The 17,220-nt window shown below is 41.5% G+C and overlaps 1 protein-coding gene across 2 annotated transcripts in view; it reads right to left on the reverse strand.

The window, feature by feature from the left end:
• GAB1 (GRB2 associated binding protein 1) overlaps positions 1-17,220 on the reverse strand; it is an 80,246-nt gene that overhangs the window by 11,544 nt on the left and 51,482 nt on the right. For both annotated transcript variants that reach the window (XM_033161064.1, XM_033161065.1), the window contains exons 2-6: positions 13,132-13,426; positions 9,844-10,057; positions 6,676-7,277; positions 3,449-3,534; positions 2,626-2,932 (exon numbers count right to left, since the gene is read on the reverse strand). In XM_033161064.1, coding sequence (XP_033016955.1) covers positions 2,626-2,932; positions 3,449-3,534; positions 6,676-7,277; positions 9,844-10,057; positions 13,132-13,426 — 1,504 coding nt within the window. The remainder of the gene's footprint in view (positions 1-2,625; positions 2,933-3,448; positions 3,535-6,675; positions 7,278-9,843; positions 10,058-13,131; positions 13,427-17,220) is intronic.

The following is a 17,220-nucleotide window of genomic DNA, read 5'->3' on the forward strand; positions in this document are numbered from 1 at the left end:
TCTTGCTATCCAAGCAAGAGGCACTTTAAAGATCCAACCTAGATATCTCTAGGGCACGATACTAGACAGCTGCCATTAGTTATGCATGTTTAAAGTTTCCTAGCAGTGCTCACAATGTATCAGTGCATATGAAATGCTGTGTTACTATCTTGACAGAGACGGGTATATAAACTAAAAATGCCATGTTAAATCCTTGTTTTAACAAAGCTTCAAAGACAGGAGCACAGGACAAACCCAAGAACCAAACTTGAAAGTGAAATTTATTTTCTGTTTTGCCTTATATAAAGGGGGGGCATATATGCATGTATATTCATATATAAAGTTATAGAACTGCCGTTATCTTTTCCAAGCCGGCATGCAACAACTGTCTTTTCTCTATGTGTTCAATTTATAAATGCAAAAGTATCAAATTTGGTGGGTGGGGGAAAGACCTCATTCTTCCACCTCCAGCATCAGAGGCCCTATAACCATGTTCAAATATACAAAAGGATGTCATGTAGAGGAGGGAGAAAGGTTGTTTTCTGCTGCTCCAGAGAAGCGGACACGGGGCAATGGATTCAAACTACAAGAAAGAAGATTCCACCTAAACATTAGGAAGAACTTCCTGACAGTAAGAGCTGTTCAACAGTGGAATTTGCTGCCAAGGAGTGTGGTGGAATGCTTTGATGGTGTTTCCTGCTTGGCAGGGGGTTGGACTGGATGGCCCTTGTGGTCTCTTCCAACTCTATGATTCTATGATTCTACTTCTGAAGACCAGTTGCTGAGGAACATGAGTAGAAGAATGGTACTGCGCTCATGTCCTTCTTGGCATCTGACTGGCCCCTATGGGAACAGAATGCCTGTCTAGATGAGCCATCTTCATCCATGTGTACTAACAAACGTACAGTATTCTGATTAGATTATATTCCAAGTTCTAAGCATGGTTTTTTTAACCTGCATTTTGCCATCAAATAGTTTTCTGTACTACTGGCTTACAACTTAACAATGATCAATATTACAGCATCTCAATATAGCTCTACTGAAGGAAAAGGCCGATAGCAGGATAGACTGCAACAATGCTGAGCAAGAAAGGAAATGCACGTTTCAAACAAGATCTTTCTGATAACTTTGATCTCATCCGTCCCTCTAACTGCAAGCACTGTTCTTTTTCATTCTTTATTACCAACCAATTCAATATGGTTTGTTTTTGTTTTTGTTCCTTTTAACTAATAGATTTTAGATGAATGCCGTCCAGTAGTGCTGAGAGGAAGCAGGGATCTTCCCAAGCTGAAATCCAATTTGCTAGCACTGCTGCTTGCAACATACCATCACCAACACATGCAAGCTTTCAGAGGTTTAAGCAGCAGAAAGCATAATTACCCCAAATGCATAATTCAATATACACAGTGCTGTCAAAAACATTCTTGAAATGACATTTATTCCTGACACATATATGCTTAAACATTTGGTGCCTTTTAGTTTTTTTTTAATTGAAACTTGCTTGCCTCCGTATGGCCATTTCCCCTGTGAATGAGCCACAGTGAACCTTGGGTTCATGTACTTCCCTTCATCATTTTCCTTAACACGCAGGTCAGGTTGTTGGTGTTTAGAAGCTTCTGCTTAGGCTTTTACTTTAATCACAGTTTGCCATGTTAGCTGAATGTTGCTGTTACCAGTAAATATTATTAGTTTCAAAAATTCAATTTTTATCAATTATGGCGTGAATAGAAACTAGCCATACAGTTAATGTTCATCACAGTTGGTTGGTCTGGATGTGATTAAGCAAAAGTGGAAGCCTCTGTACTGCCACTTCCAGCCACACGGAGAAAGGTGAGAGGGTGGAAGCCAGACGCTGCATACAACACATTCCTGCTGGTCCACATTATGCTAAAGTAGTGTGATGTGTGAATGCAGCCATTAATTCACAATACAGTACATTACACTGGCCAATGCTGCCAGGTTAGGTAGCCTCTGGTACAGCCTTCCAGAGGGCTCTTCCTCATTTATGGAAATAGCTGTTAACTGGGAGAGGAAGATTCATGATGCCAAATGCAAACAGCTACGTATTTGACCCTTCAGAAAGGCATATGCGCATAGAAACTCACTACATTTAAATAGACAGTACAGAAAATCTGACGGTCTGCTGCCCCCAGGTTGTTTGTAATTGTGAATTATGGATTGTACATGAATGAAAAAGAATTTAAAACTGCTAATACTTAACATATGCCTACCTGCTAATGTTTTTTAATGCTATTTTGAAAGCAGCAGCATCTGTATTATGTATGGAATGTAAGAATCCCAGCTATTATATATCCATATCATCTGAATGTGTACTTTTGCTAGCCTTACCAAAAAAATAAATAAATGCTAAAGTATAAGTGGATTCTAAACACAAATGAAAACGCAGGTTCTGATCCAGTCACAGTTTGTTTCACATATGATGAGAAATCTAGTGATTAATCAAAACAACCGTAAATATATTCAGTGTTGAAGTCTGTGTGTTTTAAAGGAAACTGTAAACTGTTAATATTGCTGCTTTAATTTCAAGCAGGATTTTATTCTGTGGAACAAGATGGGTGGGTGGAAGGACAAAACAAGGACCATGAAACACTCAAGAGCGGTTGGCAGTGCATGCCCCTTCCTTACCTTTCCTGTCTGGCTTGAGGTTCCTATCCACTGGTGGTGGTTCACATTCAGCAACAGGGACAGGCCGCCTGGGAGGGGTCTTGGGACTCGACCTAAACCCCATGTGTGCTGGCGGGGGGACTTGCATTCCAAACAGGGAAAAGTCAAAAGTGCCAGGAGTCATCGGCACATAGTTCGTCATTTCCTGGAAAGGTTCAGTAAAACTGCTAGAATGCTGCCGCGGTGGAGAGTTTGGGTTCATGGGGACATAATTTTCATCCAATTCTTCGCTTGAAACGCTTCCCACAGTCAATAGGCTTTTGTTTTTCTGCGGGGGGGGGGGGCAGGGGGGAGAATGATTCCAACAGCAAGAAATTAAACAACATTCTGAACAGGTGAACAGAATTTAGCATACATATATTGCACAACACCTGACCAGTCTCAAAACATTTGTGTGTCTTTTTTTCCCTTTTGCAGGTTCAATTGAATTGCTTCACCCCATTTGCATTGTACAAGCTCCAGCCAGGATCTCCACTACATTTTGTCTCTATCTTGTAACTGACTGCCACACTCTACATGTTTTTAGTCAGGTGGGGGTGGGGGGGTTGATGTGAGCTTTGCAGCCTCCCGTTCTTAACCCCTATCCCCATCACTTACCTCCCCTCCCTCCCAAGACTCAATTGCCTCCCCTGTTGTCTCACACAACACTATGAACTAGCCCACTTGTCATATTAAGAACAAAGCATTCTGTGTAGAAGGGTTTCACAGCCCTGTCTCCATCCATATCAGAGAATACATAAGCAGATATGCCTTGTGCTAATGTTGAAAATCAAAACATACTTACAAAGTGGTTATGAAAACCTTCCAATGAGCTTGATCTGTCATTCGGAAATGTCCGTGGAATAAAATAGCAATCTTGAGAACCCATATCTAAAGAACGGGGAAGAAAGAAAGCATTGTTTTTACACCTGGTGGCATAACACACACCATTAGCTGCAGATAGCACAAGGGGCGCAATTTCCTGGATGCTATCTTGCTGCTATCTATGTCTGGTTATGCAGTCTGAATGCAAGCCACTACCAATCCTAAAATCTGGAAGTAATGAAAGCACCCAGACCACATGAAGGAGAAGAAAGTGAGGATGAATTTTAAAAAGAGGGAGATCTTACAATAGTGTATGTATTAAAAAAAACAACCAAGAAAGCAAATAACTGTTGTTGTAGTATTACATTTCTTACCGCCATTCACCGCAGATTACAGTAGACTTTAAAAAACTAAAAAACCAGGAAAGGCAACATTTCACACACAACCATTCTGAAATGCACAGCAGAGCCCAAAGTGATGCAAAACTGAACATCTTCATTACGAAAAACCATGTTGACTAGTGATTGGTCAATACATGTGTGTCTTATTGGACAACATATGGAAACCTCCCCTTACTCTCTCCTGGGCCCATTTCTTCACAGGTGACTCTGCCTTCCTCCCCTCCCCCCCCCCCTTTACATTGCTAACAATTGTTCTATGTGTCTCCTTCTGGCTTCCCCTTGTTCCCCTTCTTAATTCTTTAAACTCACTTTTCACCCCTGGCATTCTTAGCCCCATACCACTCCCACAATTTGGCCTTGTGCATTGTCTGAATATTTATCCAGAATTTGAATTTTACACAAAACCACACCAAGTAAATTTTAATTAAAATCTTAATTGCTTCAGAAAGCCAGGCCATCACCAAAGCTCTCAAGCACCGTTATAGAGCTGGGAAATGGTTGAGGGCATCCATATGTGTTATTTATAAGGTGCGATCATTGCACATGGTACTTTGCAGATCACACAGTAAACACTTTGGAGTAGATTATTAAACTGGATAAAGACAAGAAAAATACAAGGCAAGCAGAAAAGAAGGGAAAATGTAAGAGCTATATATAATGAGCTACGGGTGTGCCATTAGACAACTTCAGTTTACATAAGGTTGGGAAAGTTTATTTTAAAATTGTGGAGGCCATCTTATTAGGTACCTGTGATTGATTCCAGACATCCACAAAGCATAATGTCAACTTTCACTAACTTCTGCAAACTCAGTAAATATTGTTTTAAAAAATCTGTTCAGGTCAAGTACAAAGTCGATCAAGAGTTTTTGAGGTCTATCACATCCACCAAATTTTTTGAAACAGATCCTTAAAAAAAAAAACAGGGAGCTATAACAATAATCACAGTCTATATATCTTGAATTTCTTATATAGTGTATCTTAGCAGTTAATGTAGCACATCTTTTATTTTTTTATTTGTTTGTTGCATTTATATACCACCTTCCTTCCAAGGAACTCAAGATGCTGTACATGGTTCTCCTCCTTCCCATTTCACCCTCACAACAACCCTGTGATGTAGGTTAGGCTGAGAGACTGTGACTGGCCCACGGTCACTCTGTGAGCTTCATTGGCTGAGTGGGGATTCAAATCCTACTCTCAGAGCTCATAGTCCAAAACTCTAACCATTACACCACACAGGCACATCATACACCAGCATATTTGTAACATGAATTCAGAGTTGCACTGTCTTGATTCTTGCACAAAGAGATTTCTGCTCACAGGTTCCTGCTTCTCAGCTCCCAAACAACCCATTATATTTAAGATCTTCACTGCTTTACAAGGAAGGTAAAGTAATTACCTATATGAAAAGTTTTCCCTGGCTGGAAATCATCTTTGTAAAAAAATAAAAATGAATTTCTGGTGATTCAGATTAAGTAAGAAAGGTAAAGGTAAAGGACCCCTGGATGATTAAGTCCAGTCAAAGGTGACTATGGGGTGCGGTGCTCATCTCGTTTCAGGCTGAGGGAGTTGACGTTTGTCCACAGACAGCTTTCTGCGTCGTGTGGCCAGCATGACTAAACCGCTTCTGGCACAACAGAACACCATGACAGAAACCAGAGAGCACGGAAATGCCATTTACCTTCCCGCCGCAGCAGTACCTATTTATCTACTTGCACTGGTGTGCTTTCAAATTGCTAGGTTGGCAGAAGCTGGGACAAAGTTACGGGAGCTCACCCCATTGCGCGGATTCGAACCACCGACCTTCCGATTGGCAAGTCCAAGAGGCTCAGTGGTTTAGACCATAGTGCTGCCCGCTCCCTCAAGATTAAGTAAGCCAGTGTGGTGTAGTGGTTAGAAAGTTGGACTAGGAACTGAGAAATTAGGGTTCAAATCCTCACTCAGCCATGAAGCTCACAGAGTGATCTTGGGCTAGTCACCGCCTCTCAGCCTAACCTATCTCACAGGTACAGGTGGGTAGCCGTGTTGGTCTGCCATAGTCGAAACAAAATAGAAAATTGTTTCAAGTAGCACCTTAGAGACCAACTGAGTTTGTTCATGGTATGAGCTTTCGTGTGCATGCACACTTCTTCAGATAAGGTCTCTAAGGTGCTACTGAAAAGAATTTTCTATCTCACAGGGTTGTTGTGGAGATTAAATGAGGAGGGAGAGAACAATGCACACCACCTTGAACTCCTTAGAAAAAAGGTGGGATCTGAATTCAAGCAAGCAAACACTTGGAAGGCAAAATGAGAGCTTTTGAGTCCACTTAACTATCTGCCAAAGGAAAACATAGCCTGAGTCAACAGGCCTCAACCATTGCAAAGCAATCTCAGAGGTAATTTTGCAACAGACTGCTAAATCCTACAAGTAGCTTTTTCCCTGGAATATCCCTGCTTCCAGCTGTTTTTATCCCTGCAGAGTTCGAAGCCCGTATTTTCAAGATAGACCCAGGTCTGGAACTCTGCAAAGTGTATAAGCAACTGGGGAAGCATCAGGGAGAAAGCAACTAGGAATGGAAAAGTTAAATGCACCTTTCCTGGCCCTCTCCTCAATGCAAATTTCCCTCTCTCAAGAGAATATTGAGAATCAGTATGTGGGAACTGAGGTGCGATTTCTCACAGCTGAAGTGTAATGTGTAGTTTCCCCCCAAGAACCAAGCTTTCCCCAAGAAGCAAGCTTTCTCACTCTTTTTTAAAGAGAGGTTGAATTTTGGAAGCACCTCAAGGAACATTTGTGTTAAAGCATAGCCAGATGAAAGAACACTAACCTTTACGAAATATATTCAAATCCATGGTGGAAATTGTGTTGCTGCGCGATGGGGGCATTCCGCCAGTAGGGATGCAGTAGCTGCTATCGGTGTCTGAGGAAGTGCGGGAGATACTGCACACCTCCACAGGTGAGCGGTCTGAAGGATGGTGAGGTTTTGGTGGCCGAGGTGGAGGGACATCTGGAATAGTCTCTAGCTTCGAACTCTGAGCCAATGTTCCTTCCGGGAAAGTTCGTGGAATCTGGTACGTACTTCCAGGTGTTGGGGGAATGTCATAACTAATGGAGAAAGCCTTCAGTTGTGCATCAAGAGAAGATGCTGCAGATGGAACACTGAAAACATGTTGCTCTCCATCTGCATCAGTCCCAGAAGGAGATGGCTTCGGTAAAACATCATGCGAGTAACTCCTTGGCAAATTATAAAGGCTGCCATCCACAGATACGGAGGCAGCTCTCGGCGGGGGAGAGTCATAGACACTTTGCTGCTGAAAAAACCCATTCACTGCATGCTTGTTCAGCGACTGTACAGATGTTTTATGGGAAGGCACATTATCATTGCAGTCTGTTTCTGAAGAGGCAGTTTTTGCTGAGTCAGACTGTGACCTAAATGCAAGATTTTTTTTAAAAAAAGAAAAGAATTTCTTGGCATATCCCAAGTTTATTACAGGAACTTTTGCACATTTTGCAAAATAATCAGCTGAAAACAGTGAATCACAACTGTAAACTATAAATAATAGTTTGATTTTATGTGAATCACATTCATGCACCTATAACATATGGACTCTTTACACTAGAAGGGGAAGTTTCTTTTTGTGTTAAAAAGGGTGAAATCACAGAGGCTGCATAGACATACATGTCGATCTCATTCTAATGTTTGGATCCGAAGAGTAGCTACACAATGATGCTGTATATTTCTGCACTGTACACTGCTAAAGTCTCGGTTCATATCTGTCTTGTAGATTTCGTGTGGGAAGGGTATTACAAGGGTAGTTGGGGTGGAGGGCCAAAAATCACACAAGTTGAAGATGAATCAGGTGACCATTTCCTAAATTAATATTTGCAAAGCTGGTTACAGTCAAAATGTGAGGATAATTTGGAACATGTTGGTTAAGTCTTAAGTTCACCACCCTGGGCTCTTTTGGGATAAAGGGCGGGAAATAATTGAATAGATAAATAAGTGTTAGGTACTATTTTTAGTCACAATATATACCCTAAATAACTGAACAATTTTTTTTTTCAATTTTGAAGTATACTCATCAGTCATTTCAACTGTGAGATTTTTTATTTCAGCTTCAGTTTCATCCTTTTTAACACTGTTTTTTAAAGCAAGCAAACTTTGTGCTATAATAAGGGGAAACCCTGTTAAGATGAGACAGGAACTGAGACGATCTGCAAATTGTAACCCATTGCTACATGCAGCATTGATTGCATTTTGTGGCCATTCATAAAAACCACTATATAACACATAGAGAGAAGATGTTTATGTTCTAAAATCAGCAAACCTATCTTGCTCACATAGCAGGGAATTAAAAGTGAAAAAGCCTGTATACTTAAAGGAGGCTGAGGCATGAAATGCTTGAATTTGTTAACACAAGGCTGCATTGGCACATCACAGGGATGCTAACCCTTGGCACTCCAAGAGTTGGTGGGCTACAACTTACATCATCTTTTAATGAGGCCACGCTGGTTGGAGCTGAAAAGAGCTAGGAGTCCAATGACATCAGGAGGGTCACAGGTTAGCCAGCCATGCAGTGTACCATACTTAATGTTTCCACTCAAACTTGTGGCTGGGCTCCTGCTTCACTCCCGCCCTCCTCCCTGGAGCTCAGCCACGCTCCCTGGGTTAGTGTTACTTCCAAACTAGGAATTGTAAATTGCTTCATTCCAAACGAACCGTGATGTGGAGCCAAGGCTTTTTATCAGCTTAGCAATCATAATTGGTTTGGCATGGAAAAACCACAGTCCCCATGTGGAAGTAACATTAAACCAGGGGTCGTGTTTCTCCAACATGCTAATGGGGAGGAGCAATATGCATGTGGATCATTAACTATGGTTTACTATGACATGCTAACTGGCACGGTATAAATAGCATGGCTACCTGTCATTTGGGGCTGGGCTGGGAATGCAACTGTTGGATTTTCCACAGGGGAAAGAAAAAAGAGAAGAATACAAAGAATGCAGGGCAGCCACAGCATTTTTCATTTATGCGTAATAAATAATAAAATAATAATAATAATAATAATAATAATAATAATAATAATAATAAGTAATAATAATACCCTTCTCATCTGACTGGGTTTCCCCAGTCACTCTGGGCAGTTTCCAACATAATATACAAAAACACCTCCAAGGATTCTTCTTTGAATCATTTTAAAAAGCACCCCTCAAAAAAAAAAAAAATGCCCACAAAAGCACACACACTGAAACACAATCCTTTTTGCACGCTTGGATCCTCCAGGTGGTAATTATTTGCATTGCTTATTAAAATTTCACAGCACAACGTGCAACACACACACACACTGAAATTGATTCAAGCAAGTTATAGCTTTGAGGTTAAAGTCTAAACACAAGATCCCAAACAATTCACATTACACTCACTGCAAGGGAATCTTTTTACTTTCAAAATCCTCCAGCAGTAAATACTCCTCCCCTTCTTCCGAGATTATGTATGAGCTGGTTTACAAGTGCATGATAAAAATTGAGAGAGGTCAACAACACAAACTATTTTGAACAAAAAGCAGCCTAGTTTTTGGAAAAATCATGGATAAAATTTGTTGTTGTTTTTCCCAAAAAGTGTGCCGATGTTAAGATAGGTAAGTAATTTGAAGATTCATAGCATCTTGATCATGGTGTGCCATAGGGAGTCAATTAAGTGCACAATAAACCCACTGAAATAAATGGGTTTACATGCGCACTTATCCACTTGTCAGACAGGGGTCATGTTTTGTTAGGGGTTTTTAAAGGACCAAATAATATAGTAATATCAATACATCGTCATTGTCAATGGTTAGATGGCAACACTAAGTCTGTCCAAGACTGATGAGCATCAAATGCCATTGCAAGTGGAGGAAGATAGGCTTTTGCAAGACATATTCAAACTGCAACAGCAGCAGCCAATGTCGGATTTGTCACCATAAGCACTTTTATGAGGGAGGAAGTTAACATTTACCTTGTGGGTTCAGGCTTCTTGCTCTGACAGTTAATTAGTAACAGGTAGTCTTGTGGATCTTCTTGACTTGAGGCAGACTCTGATGGTGGGATGTTAATTAGCTGGTATGGAGGAGGTAGGGATGGTTCTGCTTGCACAGACGGCAGGGAAGTGTTGACAGCCGAGGGCAATTCGGCAGGTGCCTGCAGAGAACTGCCAGGTAGCTTCACAGCATCTACAAATGCAAAAAGCACGCAGCAGCATTCAATCCTTGCCTAATTGCATTTAAGCCTCTTTAAATCAGAGCCAAGCCCAATTGAAGCCTTTGAAAAATCAATTGATCGTGAGATGCTCAGTCAATTAATGTGATTTGCATTTGAATAAATGCTACATTACTAACGGGGGGGGGGGCAAATGACATCACAAGCCTGTAATGTAGCCTGCTGTTAATATCCCCATACTGGGGTGGATGCAACCCCATACTGGGGTGAATGTTGGAAGGAGTGGCGGCCTGTTCCTTGAAACACCCCTTTTCCTGCCAGTGGGTTGTTCCAAAGCTCCATTCAAAGCAAGAGCACGACATGGCTAGCCAAGCCATGTAAGCACCCCACTTTTAATGGTCTCTCCCGTCAGAAATTCAGGCCAGTTGGGGGAAATGTGTATGCCCTACTCATCATCTTGCCAGCTTCACTAGGCTTAACTAGCTGCTTCTTTCTTCCACTCTTCTTCTTGGCAGTTGGGAGAAGGGTCTAATCCTGTTTTAAAGCAGTGTAAATTGGTGGCCATCGGCACATCTTGTGGTAATGAATTCCATAGTTTAACTACCTGCCTTGTGCTGGGGGATACAAATTACTTGTCTTGAGGTGAGAACAGCTAGACCCAACCACTATCATGGGTCAAGAGTTGTGTCTGTCTTCTTACTGTTTCAAATGTGTCCCTTGGTGAATCTGCATGCTAAATTCTAACATCAGAAAGCCACAGCAAATAACCCCCGAAGACCTTTCAGAATAGCAAAATATTCATTTCTCTCCCTGTACTTAGTTGCCACCAACAACAATATAATATCTGCGTGCTTCTTAAACACAACCTATGTTAGTGTAGCATACTGTACAATACAGTACACATAAACTGGATCTTTCCCAATATCCAGCTTTACATTACATATGAGCAGAAAATTACCACCAACCTTTTGAGAAATAACAAATATTTTAAAGGCAGCGTGAACATGTTTTAGATACCAGCTCCACCCCTCCACAATGATAAGACCTTAAGCAATGTCAGATTCAGCCACAGAGATGGAGGCACACTTCACAGAATATGGGAAGAGGCAATGGAAAGTGATGAATCAGCTACAAACAAAATTGTCTTGCAGTGATTGTCTTGCACTGCAACTCGTTTTCAGGAATGAGTCACTTAGGACATCTGTACAGAAGCAAAACAATCCGACTGCACTTCAAATTGATACCAAGTAGAAAATTTGCAGATACAATGGCAATGGACTTTAAGTGATTAGCTTACAAAGGAGCATGGGAAATTATTCCCAGAAGGTGTTCTGTTAGCAAGCTGTAAACCATGCAAATTCAGAACACATCATCCAAAGCAGGGAGTACATCTGAATCACATGCATCTATTTTGATTAAAAGCCCACACGTTATTTTGTACAACATTATGAACATTTGTACAGGCAACTTCCTACATCTTTTATCCTACATTCAATATCACTTTGTATCCTGTAAGTTAATAAAGAGGCAGAGTCTACACACGCAGTGAACTAGGAGTAGGAATGAGGTGGCAGAACGGACTCTACTGCCTCAAGACATTGAAAATGTGTGTTCATAGGGTCTTTCAAAACAATCTAAGAAGCGAACATGCAATTTTTAGATGTGCAAATTGATCTCTTGCTGAAGGATTCAAACAGCATTTCTTGCCTTTCCTGCAGAAACCTTACAAAAATCAGGACACAATTCTGAAAAGCCTTCTTCACATTTCAGAATCATACTAGGAAGACCTGGGCTAAAATCTCACCTTAACCACAGTATAGTTGCAAGGTCTTGGGCAAGATGTTGACTTGGGCTCCTGGAAATCAGCTGACAGGAGCTTTGCGCCTCCCTTTTTGCTGCCTGTGGCCATGTGACCTAAGCCAAGGTTTGACTTAATGTGTTGTACAAACCGGAACTCATGGTTAAGCTCTGTCCTCACTAACCACAAACTATAGCCAAGGCTTGTTCCTGGTCACACCTTGTGGTTAGTCTGGAGAGACCATAACCATAAGTCCCACTTCAGAGGGTTTGGGGAGCATATGCAATTGTCCTAAGCCAAGGTTTGGCTTAATGTGACAACTGAACCAGGAGCCATATCCAACACTGCAGTTCCAGACATGCACTGGAGCTTCTTCTTCCTCTCCTCTCCCCTCCAGCTCCCCACAGGTCTTTAAAATTAGCTCCAGAGGACACACCAGAACAGATTTTAAGGGAACATAGGAGAAGAAGAGGAAACAGAAGTCCCAGTGCACCAGTAGAACCCTTCTATCTTAGCTTCCAAGCATTAATGGTGAAATGGGGGCAATGCGACATCTTGGAGACATTGATGGTGCGTTAATACAAGTCAGCTAGACATTCCTCATGTTAAAAGTGCCATTATATGGTTAAAGACATGCTGGGAAAGTCAGACTACTATAGTCAATGAATAAATTCTATTTCATGTCTATGAACTAACAGCAAGGGGTAGCTGTTGAGATCCTTGGGGAATTTTGCAATGGTAGGTAACAAATACTAAGTCAGATTCCATTAATTATTATTATTTTATTGCTGTGTACTAAAAGATCTGCTTTTCTGTGGCCACTGTTCCACTTAACCACAGTCTGGCAAGTCAACCCCACTGCTCAAGCTGCAGTCAAACTTTAGCTGTTCAGCTAGCTTATTACAACCACAAATATATATGTTTAAATCCACAGCCAGACAAATTATAAAAACTCATAACTAGCCACTATGCAAATACTGTCCTAAAAATATTCAAGCCTATAAAACCAAATACAGAACCTTTCTCTTTTGCCTCCAAAAAGGCAATGCCTTCTAGAGAAACATACAAAAATGTGGCTGTATATAGTGTAAAGAATTAAAAAAAAACTCTTCAGTTGTTGACTGTGTCTACATGATGACCCAATATTTGCAAACTTCCAAACACTGTGCAGTTTTTTAAAACAAGCAAACACAGCAGACATCTGCACTGCCTTGCCATTGTCTCATAGAGTGCTTTGGGATTCCTAGTGGAAAAGAATACAAATTAAATGCTGTGGGAGGGGGAACCTACCTTCTTCAGTAGCGTTGAACCCACAGATTTCACAAATACATTGAACCCACTTATTCATCTCCTCTTCACTGTCGGCAACCAAGTAGAAGACTCTGTCTATTGTGTTGATGTCAAAAATATAGCTGTTTTCAAATTCTTTTTTGTTAAATGTCAATCCAGCATCCACTTGTTGACACAAGTTCAAGTCAATGATACGAATTGGTTTCTTGGCATGGTCATTTTTGTAGTATTCCAACACATCTGGATCCCCTGTCAGTCGACCACTGCGGAGCACAAACCATCTCCTCTTCCATGCCTAGAGAAGGGAAGGCAGAAAAGATTCAGGCAATTCATATTTTATACCAGTGCATTACTCGGCCAGCGCTGGACACAATAAACAGTTTTGGAAAAATATTCAAAGCTGTAAAATTGTATCTTAGACCAAAGTTCTGGAAATCTTAAATATCATGAATCATTATTTAGTTCACTAAACCTTCACTAAAAGGGACAGCAGTGGCCTAAGAGGAAAAAGGAGGCACGTGGTTGGTACAGAGTGCAATCTGTTATTAAGAAACTCAGTTCGACTGGAACTCTGCACATGCTCTGAGACATCGATCCAGTTCACATGTAATGCTAAGCGAAGCCACAGCTAACCATCAAGGAGCAATCATATGGGCAAGCCAAAAACAAACCATGTCTCAAGCATGCAAACCACGGGGGTCAGGTGTGCAGCCAACTCTAAGCCAAACAATGACTTAGCTCCTGATAGCACAGTTGATGTAGATCCAGGCAGGGGTGACAATTTACCCTCTGTGTTCACTTGTCACACCAAACCATATTTTGGTTGAGCAGTACGTGAGTACTGTGGACAATCAGTGCAGTGCCATTGCAAGACAATAAGAGGAAACTGTGGCAGTTCAAGTTTAGTCCCATCATGGGAAGCTCTAGTGGCTTCTACCAAATATCTCTACAGTAGCTGCTGCACAGGAGAATTTCCCTGCAAGAACTGGTATGCACAATCAATCATGAAAGGCTAATTGCCACCCCACCTCCACCCCCACCCCCAATATCTCAGCAACATAAATTCAAATAACATTAATCACTTCTAGGACACCTTCCAGCAAGCACCTACGTTTGGTAATTGAATTAAGTCAAAATTTACTGTTAGTCTAACTTTGAATGGGAAATGCCTCCACCTCTCCCCACAAAAGTCATCTCAGTCACCAGGTTGGACAAAGACTCTTCGTGACATCCCTGCCACTAGGCAGCAGGAAACTTGCATTGATAAGCTTGGTAATGACTCAGCAACTGAGTTAATTAGCTTCCAATGGTCCCCTCCATCTTGCTTTGTCCCTAATGTCGAAACAAAAGGGAAAAAAATCCTTCCAGTAGCACCTTAGAGATGAGCGACTACTTCCCTCAGGTAGTCCTGTCCCCTCAGTTCACACTTTGTTCAGTCTTCTGGCCAGGAACGTTGCTCCACAAGTTAAGTGTTTCTCCCATGAGACTGCCCCATTCACCACACTTTGTCTAGTGTACTTGTCATCAAGGACCCCCTCCTCCCTGCCTCTTCTCCTTGTCTGGTGGTTTAGGCAGGAACTTTAAGGGAACACAAGTTTCACGTGCTCTCTGGACAACATTTGTATTTTAAAATCCTATTTGGCTGAGTGTTCCAAGGACATCTGAGTGCATGCTTGGGACTCAAGAAAGGCTCCCCTTCTTTCTCTGGGACAAATAGTGTTTGGCATTTTATTCCTCTCACTTCTCTCCACCTGCTTCATTTCTTAAATCTTGCCATCTTTCTGCCCTCCCATGGTCCAAGCCCAGGTCATTTGCATTTGATCGTTCATCCTCTTGGCATGCCTTGGCCTCCTCTGCACACCGCAACATCCCTGACAATGCTTCTCACTTCTTACACAACAGCAGCCATTAGACTCCCTGCCTCCATCTTTTGCTATCTCTAAGATAGCAGCCATCTAAGTGTCAACTACTGGTTCAGGCCATGTGGGTTTGAATAGCCTGCATATAGTTTTTCAACAACCAACCCATCTTGCAATTCTGCAACAGTCCATTTGGTGCTTCAAACCACAAATCAAATTACTCACTCACCACAATTTTGGCACAAAAAATAAGTAAATATTTTTGTGTTTAACTCCAAACTGGGACTGAGTTGTATTTGCTAATTCCCCAAAGTGATTAAAAGTGTAAGTACAGTGCAACAACCTCTGTGACATATAGCAAACTTTGGAACAAAGATTTCAAATAGCATACCTTCATGGTTGCACTTTTAAACACATGTGTTCATGTAACATGAACCAGGACATGTGTAGGCTTGGTAACAATAATTCCAATAGGTAACTGGCAGCTCTAAGTAGCATGCTAGCTAAACTCACAATTGCAATACAAAATGCAAAATTCACAATTCTGGAATTCTGAATGAAAACAAGAATGAAAATTCTTCCTCTTCTAGACTATAATGTACATGACCACATACTATCATTGGAGCTCTCATTGTGGTGCTGCTAGACTGAAACTCCTGTGTCGCCCAGGCAATTCTTCAGTTTGCTTGGAACAGAGATGGCAACTTGGCACAGCCTCTTTTAAACAGCTTTGAAGCAGAAGTTCCAGTACAACTCATATTTGTGCAGTTTATAATCCAAACACTTGTGCAACTTCCAATTATGTGGCTTTTGGGGGGGTGGAGAGGAGAGGGGTAGATGCCTACAGGCAGAAATAAATATCAGATCTGGGTAGAAAGTACATCCAGGGAGGGGTTGCTCTCTACTGAGACCAAGAAACCAGAACTGCCACTAACAACAGCAAAGGAGGAGGGTCACTCCATCAAGCAGCCCCCTGTGAGGATTCCAACGCTGTCCCAGTGCAGAAGGAACAGCCCTGTCCCTCTTGACCCAGAAGTTGTTACCTGCCCCACTCCCAGATCTGATTTGGGAGGTCATTTTTACGCACAGGGGCCTGAGTTTGCTTTCCCCTTCCACACCCTTCTAATACATGAACAAAACTGTTAAAAAGACAGGAGTGTTCTAATAAAGAATGCTGTAAGTCCCATGTGGTTGGTATATCCTTAATAATGATCAAGTTTTTTGAGTTGTGTCAAAAATGCTAATGGGGTGGAAGGGGGGGCAGATACAATACAGAATAAAATGCTGCACAAAACTGAGCTGCAATTTGTTTAATGATGTTCTTGCAACACACCGAATGCAGGTAATTTGGAAGTTTACATCCTAATCCTGCACATTCATGAGTTGAAACCGCCTCTGTATGTCAGTGCTAACAGAGACCCAATTCAACATGGAGGGTAAAATACAACTCTTCACTGGAGCCAGTTTCATAAACTGATAATCCAAACAGACTTTCTTTTTAGCCTGGCATGCCACAAAGTACCAAGTATCTGAAAACAGTGACTTTAGGCCATTAACACCTGCTTCTGTGCCCCCTCCCCTTATCTGCCCAGAAGATTTCTTTTTCCACATAGTGAAAATGGGAATGTTTATTTCAGTTGCATAATGAGTCACTCACACTGAAACTGGCACAGACTATCCTCAGAAACAAAAGCAATTCCATAAACTACACACTAATAAGGCAGACACAAAGCTTCTCTGGATTATAGCACAAAAGCACAATTTAGCAGCAGAATAAAGCTTGAAGCTAGACAAGAGAACTGACATCAGCACGCGTGCTAATCATAGTACAAAGGCCCTTCTATGTTTTGTCAAACTGAAAAGGGAGCCCACATAAATCACTCTTTGTTATCTGAAAATATCTGGGATTCTTGAAGCGTGTTCTATTTTTAACATCTTAGTGTTGGCTGCCTGGTGGAAGCTCTACATTGCCTTACTGAGAAGTGCTTCAGAAGCCCATGCGACACAACTGAAGTAAAGGAGTACAGCTTCGGGAGGTACTTTCCAAACCCAAAACATTTGGGTTGTTCCTGAACAGAATTATTACCAAGTTTATATGTTCATTCGCGCCCATGCAGAGATAATTCACAAAAATCCACTTACGTTTTGCAACTGGGACATCTGATCTTGAAACTGAAACAGCATGCTCAGAAAGGCTAAATGGATCTTTGCTTACAGAAGTGTTACTACA

Source organism: Lacerta agilis, chromosome 9, assembly GCF_009819535.1.
Source record: "Lacerta agilis isolate rLacAgi1 chromosome 9, rLacAgi1.pri, whole genome shotgun sequence".
Taxonomy (NCBI): Eukaryota; Metazoa; Chordata; class Lepidosauria; order Squamata; family Lacertidae; genus Lacerta; species Lacerta agilis.